The 20,618-nt window shown below is 34.8% G+C and overlaps 1 protein-coding gene across 1 annotated transcript in view; it reads left to right on the top strand.

The window, feature by feature from the left end:
* Positions 1-20,618, top strand: part of Ent2 (Equilibrative nucleoside transporter 2) — a 51,822-nt gene that overhangs the window by 14,421 nt on the left and 16,783 nt on the right. The window contains exon 3 of the mRNA XM_090115359.1: positions 14,395-14,505. Coding sequence (XP_089971485.1) covers positions 14,395-14,505 — 111 coding nt within the window. The remainder of the gene's footprint in view (positions 1-14,394; positions 14,506-20,618) is intronic.

The raw sequence follows: 20,618 nt of genomic DNA, 5'->3' as shown, positions 1-20,618 counted from the left end.
CGGTGTACCGATTTTCGGTGAAAGCCAATGTCCATTGTGGTTTTATTTCTTACTAGTTTTCCGCCCGCGGCTTCGCCCGCGCAGTCAATGAAAAACGCGGATAGTTCCCGTTAGTATGGGATTTCCCGGGTAAAACTTATCCCATGTCCTTTCTTAGGTCTCAAGCTATTCATGTACCAATTTTGAAATGAATTTGCAGTACTTATTGAGTTTAGCCCGGACATACATACCGACAAACAGACAAAAATTCTAAAAACTATTGTTTTAAAAAAATATTCAATGCACAGTTTTGACTTTCCTACAATTTAAGGTTGGGTCGCCTAAGATCGGATGTGACATAAGATCGGATGCATGGAATAACTCGCAAACTAGGCAATATTCTCTACTGCTACCAACACTACTAGATCCGCCATTTTGTTCTGCCCCTCTCTTCACTCTGCGGCCGGCCAGCGACCAGACGGGACGTGTACACAGGTGATTCAGCAGAAAAGGTGTATTTTGTGGCGAAAATCGTCGATCCGATCTTACCTACAAAATTTTGATGGCTCATTGTGGAGAGTACTTTCATTGAAATAATGTAATTAATTATTTTGGGGCAGAATTAGCGAATCCTCTTTCCATCTGTATACTTTGATTACGCCTAGGACGTTCACAACCCAAGATCCGATCTTCCCTCCCAATAGCCCGGTTTACACGCACACTCTTTACCGCGTGATTGAGTGCGCGGGATTGAACGCGGGAAAGCACGCGCGCTGAGGAAAGAGGAAAGATTGTGCGTGTAAACGATAATCGCGCGCGATTGATCGAAGGAAAGCATGGCGCGTTGGAGTGTGTGCGGAGTGGACGCGCAATCTCGTTCTCTCTGTCATCGTTTAAATGCTCGCTCTTTCCCGCGTGAATGCCGAATCGCGCGCGAAAGAGCGTGCGTGTAAACCGGGCTAATGCCGAAGATCGGACCGAAGTTTAGCTCTTGACTGCGCCTTATACAATAATGCGCAATAATTATTAACTTTTAATATATTTAACTATCCAATGACGCTATGACTATCAGACCTTAGGTACATTTTCATTATTTAGTCCTAGAACACGGAGGATAAAAGTTTGAGAAACTTAATTAGGATGAGGAGGGAAGACCGGACTAAAAAAACGCAATAAAAAAAAAACTTCTTTGTCAAATTTTTTGAGGAATTTCCTGACTCAATCATTGATGCTCAATGTATGGACGTAAGTCCGGATGTTTTCCTAATGTGAACATTATTATTAAACGCATAGAAGTGAAGATACTACATAGTCCGATCTTCGGCCGAACTGTTATTTTCTTCACTATGGTAAGTCGAAAAAAGTCTGCTTTTTAGGCTCTAAATTTGCTTAGATAGATAGCATCTACGCAAACCAAAAAATTAGGGGTTAAACAATATTTTTTTGTCATCAATTTACAGTTGACCGCAACAGAAAAACGACATCGAATCATGAGAAATAAAATAAAAAATACAGTACGTATAAAATTTTCGGCATATGCGTCCGATCTTAGGCGACCCAACCTTATTATATGTATAGATACTTAGATATTGAAATAGCTATGTAATATAAAAAGCTTCAAGTGCTTGAAAGACCACAATCACCATTGTGTATTTGGATTTTGGAGTAAATATGATGAATCATTAACTTATTCAGTACTCAGATAGTTCGTGTACATAGTGGTACATTCCATTTTCGTTATGTACTTGTTTGGAATTTTTGGAAATTCATAGTATTAAGATGATTTGTAGAATATCCGGCTTAATTTGATTTCCGTCAGTCAGTCTTTTTCTGAAGTCACTAGAAGTGGCGGAATTGTTTCGTCAAGATTACCTTTAAATAACATGAATTAAAAAAAATCATTGAATGTTCACATGAATAGTTAATTTTTAATTCCAACAATAACACGTAATAGATTCAGAGAAGAAATACAATTACAAGGCTTTCATGTCTTATTTGACTAATAAATGCTCTACTAATCTGTAATCTCGGTAGTTGCTAGGGCATCAGTAAAAGTATACCTTAAACATCAATATTTAAACGCAATTCCTCACGAATGCTTATAAATTATGCATAAGAGAATGTCATGCAAACCTTTTAATAATGTCACGAACTAAAGGCAAACAAATTAGATTTTTTTGTACAAATTGCCCCTATTATAAACCTGCCCTACATTGCACGTTAAATATATAAACGGGGAAACACAAAGGCTTAATATGTTTGCCAAAATACTCATTTTAATGCTGCAGTATTTCACAGCGGAGCGTGGAAGGAGTTTTAATATTCTAAAATTGTTTTTAAGCGAGTACACGATGCAATAAGTGCGATATTAACTTTTTATGGAATATATTTAATACTATGTTAATTACTCGCAAGCACTTCCTAGTTGCGAGTAATTAGGCTAGTAGAGGTAGCTTAAACGTGAGTTTATTTTTAATCTGCTATCATATCTATTTGAAATCTAATTTTAATCAAGAGATAGACTACTTATGTTTCAGACTAATTCTCATTTTACCTCTCTGTTGTTACCTGTGTTAAAAAATGCTTAAGTTTCAGTAATTAGAATAGAAGAATATATACTTACATATTATATTTGATGTATTGGCAAAGCTTTAGAGTCATTAGCCGTACAGAAAATATCAATATAGAACATTGACACGCGTAGGCGAAACAACATTCTTTAACAAGGCTCGTTTATTGTCTCAAAGTTACCCAAGTAATGAGTCATACGATACAAAAATAGAATTCGTTTCGAAGGCATCAAAAGGTAAAAGCAAGTACGTACTAGTACGTAAGTAAATAAGTCCTGTAGAGTGTAGATTAAAGACCGGAGTGTTGATGAAAAACGACTGCAAGGACTGAAAGTCTTAAAAACGTAGCATTGCAAATCGGGGTTAAATAACTTTGTATATCAATGGATCTCAAGTTTAACCCGAATGATTTTTTTTCTCCCGGTCTTTAACAGCCATGATTTTAAACATGAACTTATAACCTTTGTTTATAGATAGAATAATATGACCAATCTTTTAGTATGTGGTATGTACCTTTTCTTCCGAACACAAGGGTTTCAATTTGATTATTTTTCTCGCCCCTATAATTGTGCCATCTCATCACCCTAGATTCACACTATCCATTCTACTGACCTAAGTATTAACGATAGAAGTGATAATACGATCCGCAAAAATAACTATCATATTCACATAACTTTCGCGTCAACAATACTGCTATGATTCATTCAGTTTATTCTGATATAAAATAAGTTATAAAATTTATAATGAGGAATAAAATGAATCCGCAACCGGAATGAGGGCACAATACCTCGCTGCCACAATGCGGGGGAGATGAATTGGCTAACGTTTAAAACTATTAACCAAGTTGGATTTTAACAGCTTAATAAAAATACTCCATTATACTAATAAAGTTGGATTTTATTTAAATTTTCGTGGCTAAATAAGGCAAAATAAGTTTTATTTTCAATTTTATAAGTAAAATTTTTGCCTCACGGAGCTATAGTTCCCTAATCGATCTATTAATTAAATATTCTATCAACACTGTAAATATTTGGTCGAAACAAACACAGGCAATTTAATGGCACAGGCAGGGAAGTTAAATAACGAAAAAGTGAGTTTTGTATTTGAGGAAAGTTTTAAAATGTGTTGCGGTTAAAATACCTCAGAAGGTCTCCTTGGTCATTTTCTGAAGTCAGAATTGAACTGCCATTTTGGTAGATATTTAGTCAGTATAAGTAAATTGTGTACTTTTTGCTATGTGTCCTTTCGGGTTTTCTGTAATAATAATTCGTAGTTGAAAGGCATTCTGGTCATAATCTAAGCTTGACTATATTATGGTTGACTAAACGAGAAATTTGAGTGTGTGCAAGTATCCGCATGGTTTAGTTTAATCGAAAGTAGTACAGGAAAGTAGGTACTAAGTTGCAATATGTGTTCATATTCATAACTTCATAAAACTATTTCATTGTTGCCAGTACAATTTTCACAGCTGTTGTTTTACATGAGAGCATGTAATCTTCCAATGTTACATATTATTTCTCCTATACTCTGTCCATTATATTATTTGCTTTTTGACAGCTTCACGCCTATGTATAATTGTATTGTCTATGTTAAAATGTCATACAAATAATTATCGTACTTCATGGACAGGTCCCGCCCACTTAGTTTAGCCCAATTAGTGATGCCTACACAGAATTATTCAATGATGGGTCGATAGATTAAAATAATCGATAGAAACACTCTGTAAAATATATCCGATACAGAAAAACTCTTCTATTATGTTATATAATTTAAACGTAAAGACAACCAAATTGTAAGATAGAAACCAATTAATAATAAAATATTAGTTTAGTTTAGTTTTAACATACAATGCATAGATATGTGGTCTTATTATTACATATCTTATTAGTACGTTTACGTTGTAATTATTATTTACGTATCTGATTTGATTTATGATAATATTTTGAATTTATAATTGAAATGGTATCACAATCGATAATCTTTTGAACATCACTTCTGGTATCACCCGTCGAGCTGTCAAAAAGCAATTCTTATAGTGGACAGACCTTAACTATCGTCATTATAAATTCTTTTTTTGCAAATACTTAAGTAGCAACTTAGCTTGTTTAGATTCAGTTGTTTTTGAAGTATTTTCTTTAGTAAATATTGCCGTTGTTTATTTGTTTTAATATAATAAACTATCTAATAATATGCATAACTTGAGCCTTACTTATTTAGACGCCTACATTCCCATTCAATTTTTCAATGTAAAGAACCGATGTGTATGTACGTTTACGATTTACGATACGGTTATTAATTTATTGTACATCAATTAAATGCTTTTTATATGCGGTACAGTCTTATGCACAATTGCTAGGTACATTTAAACTAATACATATTAAGTTGTATTGTCAAATTTCATTTGATAACAATTTTCAACAAGCGTTCCAAAAAACGAGGAGGTTCTTTATTCGACTGTATATTTCTTTTTTAGTTTTTTTTTATTATGTCAGAACTTTCGAATTATTGAATAGATTATACAAACCAATAAAAACGTATTCTATCTGTAGTTTTTATACTTAACAAAAAATGTGAAATCCATACTAATATTATAAATGCGAAAGTAACTCTGTCTGTCTGTCTGTTACTCAATCACGATTCACGACTAAACTACTGAACCAATTTGCATGAAATTTTGTATGGAGATATTTTGATATCCGAGAAAGGACATAGGCTACCTTTTATTGCGAAATATGTACCACGGGCGAAGCCGGGTCGTCGTCGTCGTCTATATTTTTATTGGAATATGAGACCAAAGATAAGATTTGGAAGCATCATAAAATGAAGATATCTACCTAATCAATGCGGAGGAAGTTATCACGTCATATCAGATAAACTGACGTCATTGCAAGCCATATAAATGTGTGTTTGTAAAAAATAAAAATAAATAAAAAACCTTTTATTTCATGTAAAGTAATGGAAAAAAAAAATATTAAATAATGTAAGTATATAAATTTGTGCAAAAGTTGTTTACATGAACCCCTCCTCAAGTCAGGGTGAAGGTCTCCTCTAAAGAATTCCATGTATCTCTGTCTTGAGCTATTTGTGGCCAGCAGGTGCCAGCTGTTTTTATCAAATCGTCTGCCCACCTTGTGTAGGGTCTGCCTTTGAGACGTTTGCCGATAGGGCCTTTCCACGTTGTTACCCTGCTGGTCCATCTCTCGTCCTTTAGCCTCGCTACGTGCCCAGCCCATTTCCATTTTAGTCTCTTAGCGTGGGTTAGAGCATCCTTCGCTTTGGTGGTTTCTCTAATTTTTGTATGACGTATTTTGTATATCTTTTTAATATTGAGCATACTTCTTTCTATTCCACGTTGGCAGGTAGTGATTTTGTTTTTTGTTTTTGTTGAATATTTCCACGTTTGACATGCATAGGTTAGACAAGGTAGGAGGCATGACGTCATGACTTTCGTTTTGATACTTGTTGGCATGTTACTTTTAAAAATCTCTTTCAATGACCTGTACTTATTCCAAGTGCTTTTTACCCTTCGATCTATTTCTAGTTCATTTTGTTTTCTGTTGAAGCCTATTTGTTTTCCAAGGTAGATGTAATTTTCTGTATATTTCAGATTTTCGTTGTCCACTGATATTCTTCTCTGTATACTATTTGTTGTGACCATTGTTTTCGAAAGATTCATTTCCAGCCCTACTTGCTTGCTAGCTGTGTTTAGTGTATCAATCATGTTTTGTAATTGTGTGCTAGATTCTGATAACAGGACTAAGTCATCTGCGAAGCGAAGGTGGGATAAGTACTTGCCATCAATGTTTAGTCCTGTTTTTTCCCAGTTGAATCTTTTTATTATGAACTCCAGTATGGATATAAATAATTTTGGAGACAGCGGGTCGCCTTGTTTCACGCCTCTTCCGATAGGGAACGTAGGGCCCGTGGTTTCCAGTTTTATTTTTGCTGTACTATCTTTGTAAATGTTCCTGATTATATTTATATACTCTTGTTCAACTTGTTGAGCTTGCAGGGCCGTCCAAATACTTGAATGTGACACGGTGTCAAAAGCTTTTTTATAATCGATGAATGCGATGTAGAGCGCTCTGCGAGTGTGTTTGTAATACGGGCATAATTAGCAATGTGTTACGTTAGAAATCAAACAATGGTGATATCGTACTTTTTCGACTGCATGACGGAATTGGGCCATGATGGCCAATTTCAACTGCATGACGGATTTGGGCCATGATGGGCAATTTCAACTGAATACTATGCAATGAATGGATAGTGCATAAGAGTTAATAGAGATGCAATATTGCGTTACCCTTTATTGATAGTGTTCTTATTCTTCCTAAGGTTATTTAAATTGAAAATTTTCGACTTTAACTAATGTTTTCTATTAACAAGCCAATATTTGAATTGCGAATGCAGTTGTAGTAAATACTAAAAATATCGAATAACGCGAATTATGCGTTATCATATTTAGTCAAAATATACTCAAAATTTTATAATTTATTATGAGAGCGAAGTCCTGCTTATAACTAGGATTTACAGGACAATTCACATCCTTGACATACAAAATCAATGGGAACTAAATCAATTGCAGTGGAAATGAAGTTATATATCATAGAGCACAATATTCGAGTTCTGTACTGAAAGTACATGCTTCTCGTACTGCCAACACATTAATTGCATTTCCACTTGAAGGAAATTCGGTATGGACATTGAGTGCCCCTGCAGCGTTTAATTAAAAAGCTTAGGATTTTTTGGATGTGTTTCGTTTGGGCTGTTTTGTGGAGTGCTGATGCTGAGAATCGTACCAATGTTATAAACCAAATACCAATGTATATAATTTTAGACAAGAAGTGCGAATATACGATGAATTGTAATAATAATTTGTAATTATAACTGAAAGTAACGCAATTTAATATCATCAAGGCATCATTACACATGAATATAACGTTACACACATGAATACATCTTGTGTCGGTATTCGCGGTAAATAAATTAACTGTCAATCTGTGGATATACAGTTTTGCCAATGTGTTATAAGGGGCCCTGTACCCTTCACAATTTACATCACCAATACAGTAATTGAATACGCATGACTTCAAAACCATGCGATAAGGAAGTTCAATTAAATTCTTTTATGCAAGAGACATTGTATGAACATTCAATGTTAGCATAATGGTATACAGTAAAGATGATTCATCAGTAAACTGCAGTGTCTGTATGTGCCTTTGTTTAAAGTTTACATTGTTGGCATCAGAAATCGCTTAGCTTACTCTAAACAATGTGTCGTTTTACTAATTACTGGGATGGTGAATTTTGAGATAGTTGCTTCGATAACGTGGTTAGGTTTGTACGCATTTTATCTTCAAGATATTATAAGTGTAAATGTTACAAGGTTTTAAAATAATAATTAATAATTATACAGTTCTGCATTTTGATTTTTTATCGCGCACTGCAAGGATACATTTTATAAAAGTTTTGGAATTCATACAATGATTACTTAGAAGGCTTATCGAATATCACATATCATCAAACGTATTGATAAATTGCCAAATATTAAAGTATTCGTTTCCAATTGCTGATACTGTTTTATCTCGGATTTAAAATAAAGATACACACCAATACGTATTTAATTGGATAAGTAATATTTATAACAACTAATTTCTATATACTTTATATCCTATTACATCATAATCGTTACGTAATTATGTAAACAATTTTCTTATCGCGCACGTGTATGAGATAATCTATCAACTTCCAAATTAGATTGATGTTGATCTTTTACTACATATTAATTATTATAATTAGATTCAGTAAGTATAACGTACTAGCTCCGCTCCTGTTGGTCTTAGCGTTATGATATTATATATAGATTAGCTTATAGTCTTCCTCGATAAATGGGCTATCTAACACTTAAAGAATTTTTCAAATAGGACCAGTAGTTCCTGAGATTAGTGCTTTCAAACAAACAAACAAACAGTTATTAGTATACCTAGATTATTGCATAGCTGAATTACTAATTGGGTTAAATATAGAGCGGTGCATTTAAATATCATTGAATATAGAGTTATCGAATTATACATCCAGCCTTGCATTGGTTTTAGATAAAACCCGTAAGTCGTAATGATATGCATAATTCATAAAATTATGCATATCATTAACGGATATCACATTTGTCCATAATTCCAGAATTATTTTAAAGACTGGAATTAATATTCTTATAGAGTTGGGATACTCCCTCAAGATATACTATAAGTATTAAATAATTTATCTTTAAAATCTTATCTTATATCTTAATACTTATAAAGGCGAAAGTTTGTAAGGATGTATGGATGTATGGATGTATGGATGTATGGATGTATGGATGTATGGATGTTTGTTACTCTTTCACGTAAAAACTACTGAACCGATTACAATGAAATTTAGCACACATATAGAGGGTAACTTGGATTAACACATAGGATAGGTTTTATCCCGGAAATCCCACGGGAACGGGAACTATGCGGGTTTTCCTTTGAAAACGCGGGCGAAGCCGCGGGCGGAAATCTAGTTAATTCATATATCTATTAGAATAATCGATGATATTGCATTCTCGTAAACGCGTCTAAGAGAATTTCTCAGCAATGTCGGCTAGCATATTTGAAATGATCCTAGTCGTATACCAAGCTTAGATACAAGTATGCTTTGAGCCACGCTCAAACTACAACAAATATTTAGGTCGGTATGATCTTCTGTTAGGGAACTTGAGATTCTTGAATATGAATTCAATATATGTAATGCGTAAATATAGCATCATTTTATTGCTATTTTATAGTATACATATATATAGCAGTAAAAGTAACTTATTGCTAAACTTTTAACGACTTTTACCATATGGTAGGCAAAGTTCGAGATTGTGGACACGCCGTCCATAATCTTAACAAATAGTTGGGATGTGTCGTCAAATACAAAGGAATTTGGTGATTCTTGTATAAGGCGTAAGGAATTTTACCCTATTCATGGCAAAATAACTCATGATGTTAAAAATTTTGCAGTTAACTATTTTAGAAAGATGTGATAACTTCTCAATGATGTGTCCGTTTAACAATCCAGTTTAATGTCTTTTAGCGAATATTATTTTAGCTGTGATATAGCTTTTATATTCTACTCGTAATGCAAAGAATAACAACCTCGTTTAAAACTCGTGCGAATACATTTACACATCTTACGCCTCACACCTATGTGCATTTTATATCGTTCTCACAATGTTGCTAAAGTACAGCCCGTGTGCTACAAATGACGTTTTAAGTTGAAGAGTCAGTGAGGATCGCGCAGTGGAAAAGGCGCTCCTTTAAGAGTGAAAAGAGCTTGAACCATTATGCGCGTCTATTGTTCTTGTCTCTATAGAAACGGTAGCGAGAGGGCTAGTTCCTTAATGGGTCACGATTTTTACGCGCTTAGTCGGGCTTTGCAAATTACTTGAGATGGAATTGATTTAGTGGCTGTGATGTGAATTCGAGGGTAGTTGGGAATTTCCATTGTAAACATTTTTACTAGTTCTGATTGTTTTGGATAAAGATAATAAATAAATGTCGAATGTTCTGATTGTTTTGGATAAAGATAATAAATAAATGTTGAAATGTGTTAACAATATGGGAAACAACATTCTATCGTAATTCGGATAAATCGTTTGGTTTTCTACTTTATTTGTGGTCCGATTTGAAAAATTCTTTGGTGTCTTTTTTTGGTGTTAGATAGCCCATTTATCGAGGAAGGCTATATATCATCTCGCTAAGACCAACAGGAGCGGAGCACTGCGGGTAAAACCGCGGGGCACAGCTAGTTGAATATATTTAAATAAACGATGTCATAATATAATAGTAATGTAAAATTTATGTAATTTCCTAACAAGCTTATCTAAAACAAAGGTTTTAAGCCAGTCAATTACGAAGTAGCTGCTGTGTACAGAACCCAGATAAACGGCGACGATAATTTTATCAAGATAATGATGTCTTCCGTTTATTACAACTTGCCTTTGTTACAGTTTCGGATGATAAATTGTCTCTCACTTCGCAAAGAACTAAGTGGCACTGATTTCGATTATTGTTGTTTTGTTTAATAATAAATTTATGTAATTATATTATGAAGTAGGTACTAGGTACTAATAGATACAATCGTATTCATTAGGCAACGACGCGGACGCTAATAAATATTAATGGAGATCGTCGACTTCGGTAAAGATGTAGCTTGCTAATGGCATTTTTTTTTTAATCAGTCTAGTTGTATTTAGTTGTAGTAGTATAATGTAACAAACATAAAATCACATCCTGCATATTTATAGTATTTCGTTAAATATGTAAAATACGTACATCCAATTAGGTTATTTCAATCTGCACTAAATGTCCACTTTGAACAATCCCAATATTGTTCAGAGTTACTGCGAATGTGGTGCAAAATTAAACGTGTTGTCATGGCGTTCCAGGCGCATTGTTTATAGTGCGATTGGGTGCAGTGACCACACGACAAATAAATATTATATCTATACTAATCTTATAAAGCTGAAGAGTTGGTTTGTTTATTTGAACTCGCTAATCTCGGGAACTGCTGGTCCGATTTGAAAAATGCTTTCGGCGTAAGATAGTCTATTTATCGAGGAAGGCTATATAACAGCAGCGAAGCACTGCGGGTCAAACCGCGGAGCACAGCTGGTGTTAAACTGAAAAAGAGCGCATCAAATGTGAAAGTTCTTTGGCAAGAGCCGAAGATCCTAAAATCGTCGCCTTACTCCATGACCTGACGGTATTGCCATGATGCGACCTTGAAATCTTGAAATTTTACTCACGCCTAAGAGGTTTCGCTTCAAAAAATCTAAAATAAGTAAGAAACAAAAATAAGGGCAGTTATCGAAAATTGCTCTTGAACGAAAGTTTTGTAAACCCTAGTTTAATAGGTAAATACTAAGTAGTTATGTAATTAATTAGAAACCTATACTTTCCGGATTGAGATACTTTATCTACTACTTAATTATTCATCTGGTTGAGCTTATAGCACTTTAGAAGCAAATGGGGTACATTAGAATGGAAATGCCTAAGCGTCAATCAGTTAAAGAATTTTAAATGTGATTTCATCAGGTTAGTGCTGGCGGCCTAGATACAAAAATTTATTTCTATTTCCGTCAATAAATTCTCTATTTTCAGGAATATTTCGTAGAGAATATAATCGCTATTTGCACAAAAATGCTGAATTTTTACTATGTATCTTAATTAAACTTTGTATTGTTACACGATTGAAACAAGAACCAAGTTATTCCGTCAGAAATCTAATTGGTAATGAATGTTTCCTATAAAAATAAAAATCACTAATAAAATGGCTTCATTCAATTAAGACACTCTCAGCCTTTCTCGGCGGAAGATTGAAAGAGCCTGTATTGCATTACTTATTTACTTTGTACTTGCTATAGGTATATATTCAACTAGCTGTGCCCCGCGTTTTTACTTGCATTGTTCCGCTGCTTTTGGTCTTAGCGTGATTATATTATATAGTCTATGGCCTTCCTTGATAAATGGGCTATCTAACAGTGTAAGAATTTTACAAATCGGACCCGTGGTTACTGAGTTTAGTGCGTTCAAACAAACAAACTCTTCAGCTTTATAATATTGGTATAGATTCAATTCATATGTAATATGTATTGCCATAATGAACTTTGAATTCTTTATCGTCCATTGATCTTTTGTCGAATGGAATGACACATGCGTATCATTTATATTCCACTGATTCTTTAATGGTGTCTGCTTGTATATATTGGAAGTATTATTATGCGGGTCCCCTTTGGCCTTTAGTTAGTTTTATATTTTGTTTTATGTGTCTCTTAGTATTAGGTCCTAAATGTTAGGTATGATAAATTGTTATGAGATATAAGAGATTGCTTTTGCCTGTTTTCTTCTCAATTATATGTGTAAGATTTCCTCTTATCAACGAAAAGACAATACCTACGTGAGATGTATTAAATGTTTGTTATTATACTTTGTAAAATAAACACGTAGTGATAGACAGCAACCTACCTCTATTCTCGTTTTTATTTCTTATGCTAAGAATACGTAACTTAAAAAATGAAAAATCACAATTGAGTCTCGATTCTTCAAATTATTTTGCGAGAAGATAGAGCGCTAGAAATGTGTATGCAAGTTTTATAATTGAACTATCATCATCATCAGTCCATATACGTTCCCACTGCTGGGACACGGGCCTCCTATGAGGGTACAGGCCATAATCCACCACGCTGGCCAAGTGCCGGATGAATTGAACTAATTTCTTTATTTGTTTTAAAGCTAATGAAAAATTTATGTAAATAATATTTGGATAGTTTTATTCATACCATTTGAACCCGCAGCCTCAACCTCCAATATAAAATACCGCATCTCGTCCCTAAACTACTTTTATGCCCGACTGTTATGTAGTAATTTATTGGCGATAAATGTAAAAGCTTTACGAACGAGACCGCGATAACGCCCATTGTTACTTTGATTGCTCGAGTATTGAAACCTTAGTGCGTGAAATAACCGTTCGGAAATATACGTTTTCTTTGGTTTTTAGCTGGATGTTTGTTTCGTAAGTGCAGTATACTTGTAGATGAATATTTTGGTGAAAGTTATGAATTATCACGTCTACTGATGAGCCCAGAGTAGGCTGTAGAACCAACTTTATCCATTAAAAAAAACGAAAAATAGGTATCAATTTTAGTTATGCCTGTGATTAAGAAATCTTATACCACAATCTTTGTAAATATTAAAAGGTTTTGGTGGAATTTCGCAGTATGTGATAAGAATTCACTAATTTTCAAGAACTATTCAAAGTTTTGGGATTTCAAGTTTGTTGATAATGTCTGTTTAAACACGGTCACCTAGTCTTTAGGCTTAGGAATTTGTCACAAAAGTTAAATTGTAATGTGAAATAACTTTTTGTATTAGGTATTTGGGTTGAGTCATCTATACTAATATTATAAAGCTGAAGAGTTTGTTTGTTTGTTTGAACGCGCTAATCTCGAGAACTACTGTTCCGATTTGAAATATTCTTTCGATGTTAGATAGCCCATTTATCGAGGAAGGTTATAGGCTATATATCATCACGCTACGACCAACAGGAGAGGAGCCACGGGGGTGAAACCGCGCGGAGCGGCTAGTTATTACATAAATAAGAGTTCCTGTAATTGCCTAATGTGTTGTAGGCAGATTTTTTTATCTAATTTCGTATACGATTACAAACGTTAACATATTTAATTACAATTGGAACTATTTTATGTTAATTGGAAAAAAAGTGTTTACTTTTTGCAACATTGTACGGGAAATGTATGTTTTGTAAATGATTACTAAATATAAATAATACGTGTGGTACCTACGTAAATTGGTAAATTGGATATGTTTCGGGGGAAAATTTATTCGCTTCATACATTTTAAAATTTTGATCTAATATTCAGGATTGGATTGTAGGAAAAACGGGTATTACAATTCTCATCATATCTTTAAGGAATATGTATTGTTTTTATGGTGTTTTCTTTGCTTATTTTATTTAATTTTTATTAAATGTTAGTCTCTCGAAAATTTTATACCTATCCATAATGTTATAAGAAATTATTATACTTAAATAAAATAAAATCTCTCATTGTATTCTATATCAAGTAATTCATAGGAATATTATATCTCTTTTATTAGATGAATTGACTTCATCGTTCTCAGAAAGCAGTACCTTGTAGATCGGCTATAATGGTCTGATATCGCAAATTCTTTCCTTCTTCTTCTTCCCTTTCGTCACATCGTCTATATTTAAGGTCTATATTATATTCCTTCCACATGTATAATATCAATTGCAATTGTTCCAGGTTGGGACGCCAGCGAGGGCGAAAAGGCGCCCTTTCTGCGCAATGAACCGGTTAAGTTGACACCCGCGTGGGAGGGCTCCAACCTGCCCAATGACACGCTCAATTTGAAAGGTAATTTCCTTAGATAAGCTTGCTGTTACTGTATTATTGTTTTATGCCGCGGACAAGTCCTCGAATTAGCAAGTATTTCTATAAAGCTCAATCTCAAACATTTAACTGCCTTCAGAATTCTTCTTCTACTTAAATATGTAAATTAACAATAACCACTGGGCTGGGAAACAGTTTATACAGAGAAGACAGTTCTACAGTAACTTATGTGTAATTCTGGTAAAAAAGCTACATCACCACAAAGTATCATCAAAATTCGTTACGTGGTTTTCGCTTGAAGGAGTAACAAACATACGTACACCTAAGATAAATTCTTCAAATTATTTCGTTTACAATAAAAGTAGGATTAATTATAAGGTACGAGAAAAGAATTTGAGTTGATATTTTATAGTAAACTAGCGGTCCGCCCCGGCTTCGCCCGTGGTACATATTTACGTTTTCTCTACTTAAAAACCATCCTCGTACTTCAAGGAATATAATAAAAAAAGAATTATCGAAATCGGTTCAGCCGTTCTCGAGTTATGCGCTTACCAACACATTTTGCGATTCATTTTTATATATAAGAAGATTAGGTAATATAATTGTAGTAGCCATAATATAGGCCAGTGGTTAGCCAGTCAATGAAGTTTAATTCTGTTAAATTGTACCGTATGGGCTAAGTGGGTTAAATTAAAGATTAGGTCTATTAACGAGTTTCTTGTAAATGCTCCTAGGAGCGACATTTTGAATCGGTAAAAAATCGTAGGTATAACTTTTTATTTAGTTAACACATCATAACTTCATCGTTTATATCAAGTAATATCCATGCCATCCTTGTATCAGAATCCTGGCTTAAACCGTGTCATTCCTCCTCAGCTTATTCTCTCCCCGGCTTTCACCTTATACGCAACGATCGTGTTGGCAAGGGTGGTGGTGGAGTGGCTATCTACCTTCGCTCTCACATTCCCTTTAAATTAATTTGCTCTTCCTCTCAACCTCCCTCTACCTCTTCCACCGAACATCTCCTTATTGAAGTCCTCTTGCCGCAGGCCAAAATCCTTCTTGGTGTTTTTTACTGTCCTTCACTCTCCATAGATTACTTTTCCTCCTTTGAAACCCTTGTAGATAACCTCTCTCCCCAATACGAGCATTTAATTTTTATGGGTGATTTCAACACTTGTCTGCTTAAAGGTGACAGCCGTAGTAATAAGCTGCTTTCCGTCCTGAATTCTTATAATCTCCATGCCCTTTCCTTAAACCCAACTCATTACTTCCCAGGCTGCAATCCTTCACTACTTGACCTAATGATAGTCTCCTTACCCAATTTCATTTCTAAGCACGGTCAGTGTTCAGCCGATGCTTTCTCCTATCATGACCTCATTTACCTTTCCTACAAGCTCCATTCTCCGAAACTCAAACCGTCTTCCATCTTGCTGCGTAATTTTGGGGGAATAGACTTGAATTTGCTTCGCTGTGATGCGCAAAAAATTAGTTGGCAAGAGGTGTTCGATGCGCAGTCTATAGATGAGAAAGTCTCCTTACTAAATACATTTGTTTTAAACCTATACGACAAATTCGCACCACTCCGACCTGTCAAAAAGAAACACACACCGGCACCTTGGCTTACTCCGGAATTAAAATCTCTTTCCTTAAAAAGAAACCGTGCCAAGTCAAAGTTGAAAACTGCACAGACGGATGAAGCGCGGGCAAAGTACAATAGGATACGTAATCGTTGCAACGTATTGTGCAGAGACGCTCAGCGACGCTATATCCACAGTTCCCTTGAGAGCGGTGATTCAGCCACTAATTGGAAATTTCTGAAAAGCTTGGGGATTGGTAAAGAATCGAATGCTCTCCCTAATACCATTGATATTGGCCAACTTAATATACACTTTACGTCATCCTCCTCGCTTGACTCCAATATGAAGCACCGTACTCTCAACAATCTCTCCTCTTTTCCTACCCCTTCTTATCCTCCTTTCCTTTTTAAGCAAGTTTCCGAACGGGATGTTAACAAACATATATTGTCCATCTCATCAAATGCTGTTGGCTGTGACCTTGTTAGTCGTACTATGATCATTCCCATCCTCGATATCATCATCCCCTCCATTACTCACATTCTCAATTTCTCTATGTCCACTGGTGTATTTCCTACTGTTTGGAAAGATGCACAAGTCATCCCTCTTCCCAAAAAACCTAATCCAAATTCCTTTTCAGATTACCGTCCTATTTCCATATTACCTTTCCTATCCAAAGTCCTTGAACGTGTAATACACCATCAACTTACCTCCTTCCTGAATAAAAATAATATCCTTAGTGATTTTCAATCCGGATTCCGTCCCGGTCATAGTACAACTACAGCTCTAGTCAAGGTCACTGACGATATTCGTGCTGGGATGGACAATAAGCAGCTCACAGTACTTACTCTATTAGATTTCAGCAACGCTTTTACAACTGTAGACTTTGACGTACTGCTGGGTCTGCTGCGTGTACTTAACATTTCTCCTTCGGTAATTGACTGGTTCCATTCCTACCTGCACGGCCGGAGGCAGCGAGTCTTGGTGGATACTAAGTACTCATCTTGGTGTGCGGTCTCTGCCGGTGTTCCTCAGGGCGGCGTTCTGTCTCCTCTCCTCTTCTCCATCTTCATTAACTCCTTATGTTCCCGGCTGACGTCTCTGTACCATATGTATGCTGACGACTTACAGATATATACTCAGTCCACCCTTGCTGACCTACCTAAGGCAATACATTCTTCTAATTTCGAACTATCTAATATAACTAACTGGTGTAGCGAATTTGGTCTGAAAATCAACCCAGCTAAAAGCAGTGTTATCATAGTTGGTAGTCCTTACCTAATTTCGGAAATTGACTGGGGCATTTTGCCAAACATTAAAATTGGTGACGTTGCTTTGCCTTACAAAACGGTAGTCAGAAATTTAGGTGTGTTGCTTGACCAAACTTTATCTTGGTCTTTCCATATCCAGGAACTAAGCCGTAGGATATATGCTGCTTCTGCTACGCTCCGGCGGCTTCGTAACTTCTTGCCTATTCCTACTAAAATTACGCTAGCGCAATCCCTTCTCCTTCCCATACTTGATTACGCTGATGCATGTTTTCCTGATTTAACAGCCGAGCATCTTGATAAACTTGAGCGTCTTCAAAATTTCTGTATTAGATTTATTTTCGGCCTTCGAAAATACGACCATGTTTCTTCTTTCAGGAAAAAGCTCAAGTGGCTCCCTATCCGACTTCGCCGGGATCTACACTATTTGCAACTACTGTTCCGTATCCTATTTAATCCCTCTGCTCCTTCCTACCTCAAGTCCAATTTTTCCTTCTTGCACAATGAAAGCTATTCACTTCGCTCTGAGGACAGACTTATCTTGCGTGTTCCATGCCGACGCACAAATTTCTATGGCAAGTCATTCGCAGCAATTTCCGTGAAGTTATGGAATTCTCTGCCGTTAAACATTCGACAAGCCAGGACCGCTTCGGGGTTTAAAAATCTTGTGAGACAACACTTTCTCTCCGCTGTTGATCCGGATCAGTAACATTCTTTATTATTTTACATGTATGTAGTAGTATAAGTGGTATTTATGTATAGATATGCATGGCATTTATATATATGGGTATTTTATTTAATATCGGTGTGTTTCCTTCAGAATATGATATATAATATTTATGTATATATATAATTTGTATGTAAACCTATTTATTTTATTTATGTATGCGTCTATGTAGATTTATATTTATTATCTTTGTACATGTATGTAAGTATATGATATTATATATATTTAGATATGTATTAATTTATGTAGACACATGTTTGTATGATAAAAAACTCTTCTTTTTCTTGGTTTTTCTTGCTATTATTATTATTATTTTATTTCTTTTCCTGTTCTCGTCCCGCGTACCTTTTTGCTCGTTACCTTTTACCGTGGTTGCCTGGAAGAGATCACTACGTAGTGATAAGGCCGCCAAGTTAGTTGTACTCTGTTTTTTAGCTGTAAGTAATTTTAAGTTTTCCTGATTGTACAACTAATAAAGTGTTAAATAAATAAAATAAATAAATAACTTGAAAAAAGGAAAATTTTCTGAGTAAATGTTTTTTTTTTCTGAGATCACTGCTTAGTGATAAGGCCGCGAATTGTGTTGTGTTTTTTAATGATATTACCATAAAGTGTACTTAATAGATAAAATAACTTCTAAACTATAAAAAATCACATGAAATAGGGGCGATTCGAGTAGTACACACACTTTATGCTTTCAAAATAATGCTCAGTTTCTTAGATTAAGGATTGGTCTCCGCGCGCGCGCTACGACTAGATACCGCCCCACCTAAAAACAAGAGCTCTGTGAGTGCGGCAACTCATTTCTGTAGTGTGTGTTAGGCAATTTGTAAAGACGCTAGTGTGTGTGAAAAATTGGACTGCCAGCTACATAAATTTTACCTCATAAATGGGAAATCTGCCATCTTGGAAAGAAGTTTGAAAAATATTTTTTTTCATCCTGACCTGGCCGGGAATCGAATCCATGAACGATTTGAGTCGCATGACTCAAATCCACTTGCGACGCTACTATACTATAGTCACAAAGGTTGTTTAAAAGTAAAAAAGCGGAAATAAAAAAAATAACATATTATATGAGTCAGTTAAACATGGTTAAACAGAAATAAATTATTGTTATTATACTTTTTTATACATGTATTAGTAATAGTATTGAAAAAAAAAAGTTCAAATTATTGCTAAAAGATTTCCTCAACCACGTGTATTTTTTTGGATATACAGTACGGCAACACTGAATGGCGTCGTATTTTCGTAGAAAAATTTTTCGAAGTAAAGGAGAAATTTCGAATAATACGATACTTAGTGATGGTACGTGATCCCAGTGTCTTTCTTATTTTTTGTTGTATTATTTTTAAATAGTTTTATAACACAAATAGGCATTTTACTTCAGATTTTGTTCAAAATCTTTATAAACTATCGGTTCGCCCTCTCCACACAATGCATGTGACACGACTGGCTTGGGTACGCCGAATTCGGCGTACTATTAGTTGCCGCATTTTTCAAGTACGCCGGCGGTATCTAGTCGTAGCGCGCGCGCGGAGACCAATCCTTAATCTAAGCTCAGTTTAAACGTCTTCAATCGGTCATCAATGAAAATAGTTTCTATGTTTTTAGCACGCTCTGAGATTATATTGAGGAAATCAAGGATGTTTTAATTTTCTGTTATTTTGTTATTGTTTTTATGATGATAGGTATTTTTTTTATACTTAAGTATAAATAATTATTATACATATGTACGGTTTCTCAATAGTGTACGCTTTAGCAATATGACATAATATCGTCTAAGAATATCGTAACATACTTAAATCATTTTTAAGTTTAAAATATAAAAGGTTTTTTTTTAAAATGACACGCCTATAAAATTAACAATAAATCTCCAAAAATCTCACCGTATTCAATACAATAACGACAGTATACTACATATGAATGCGGGTTCAGTCGATATCTCCCACGCGTACCTTATTTAGAACACTAACCGTTGGCCCGACTCTTCAGATGATTTATATTTTATAGGTTATTAATATTTTAGTAATAAAGACATTACCAAATATGGCCAATTGATACTTTCTATGTAAACCGGTTTGGATGTGCAACCAAGTCATGATCCATGTTTAAAAATAGTTGTTTTTTATGAGTTTATTAATTATTTTTTTGCTCCGAGATTGTTGCAATAAAACTGTACACATTAAGACAATTGGCGGTCTTATCGCTATGCAGCGATTTCTTCCAGACAACCAAATGTATGGAAGGAAATTAAATTAAAGGATTTTTTTTATTATTTTGCCAGTGGTGAAGACAATTTTAGTGAAATTTTAGAAATAGGTAGGCAACGTTAATGCAGTTCAATTTTTGGAAACATTTACCTGGTTAAGCTCGGAAAATTGTTCAGATAACGCGTTTTAAGTAACTATGGTTGTAACTTGTAATAGTCAATACAAATAGATTTTATCAGAAACTATATCTCATGCGCTACTACATGGCTACAATTGTTAATACGCTATACATAATGCGTAATGATCGATAATTTTGTATGCTCATTGTTAAAAATCATAATGTAATCTTGAATTA

Source organism: Colias eurytheme, chromosome 23 (assembly GCF_061535395.1).
Source record: "Colias eurytheme isolate Ceu_HAF_F1 chromosome 23, ilColEury1 Martin Lab GWU primary, whole genome shotgun sequence".
In the NCBI taxonomy this organism is placed as follows: domain Eukaryota; kingdom Metazoa; phylum Arthropoda; class Insecta; order Lepidoptera; family Pieridae; genus Colias; species Colias eurytheme.
The sequence above is the reverse complement of the archived record's forward strand: the minus strand, read 5'-3'. Positions and strand labels throughout refer to the sequence as shown.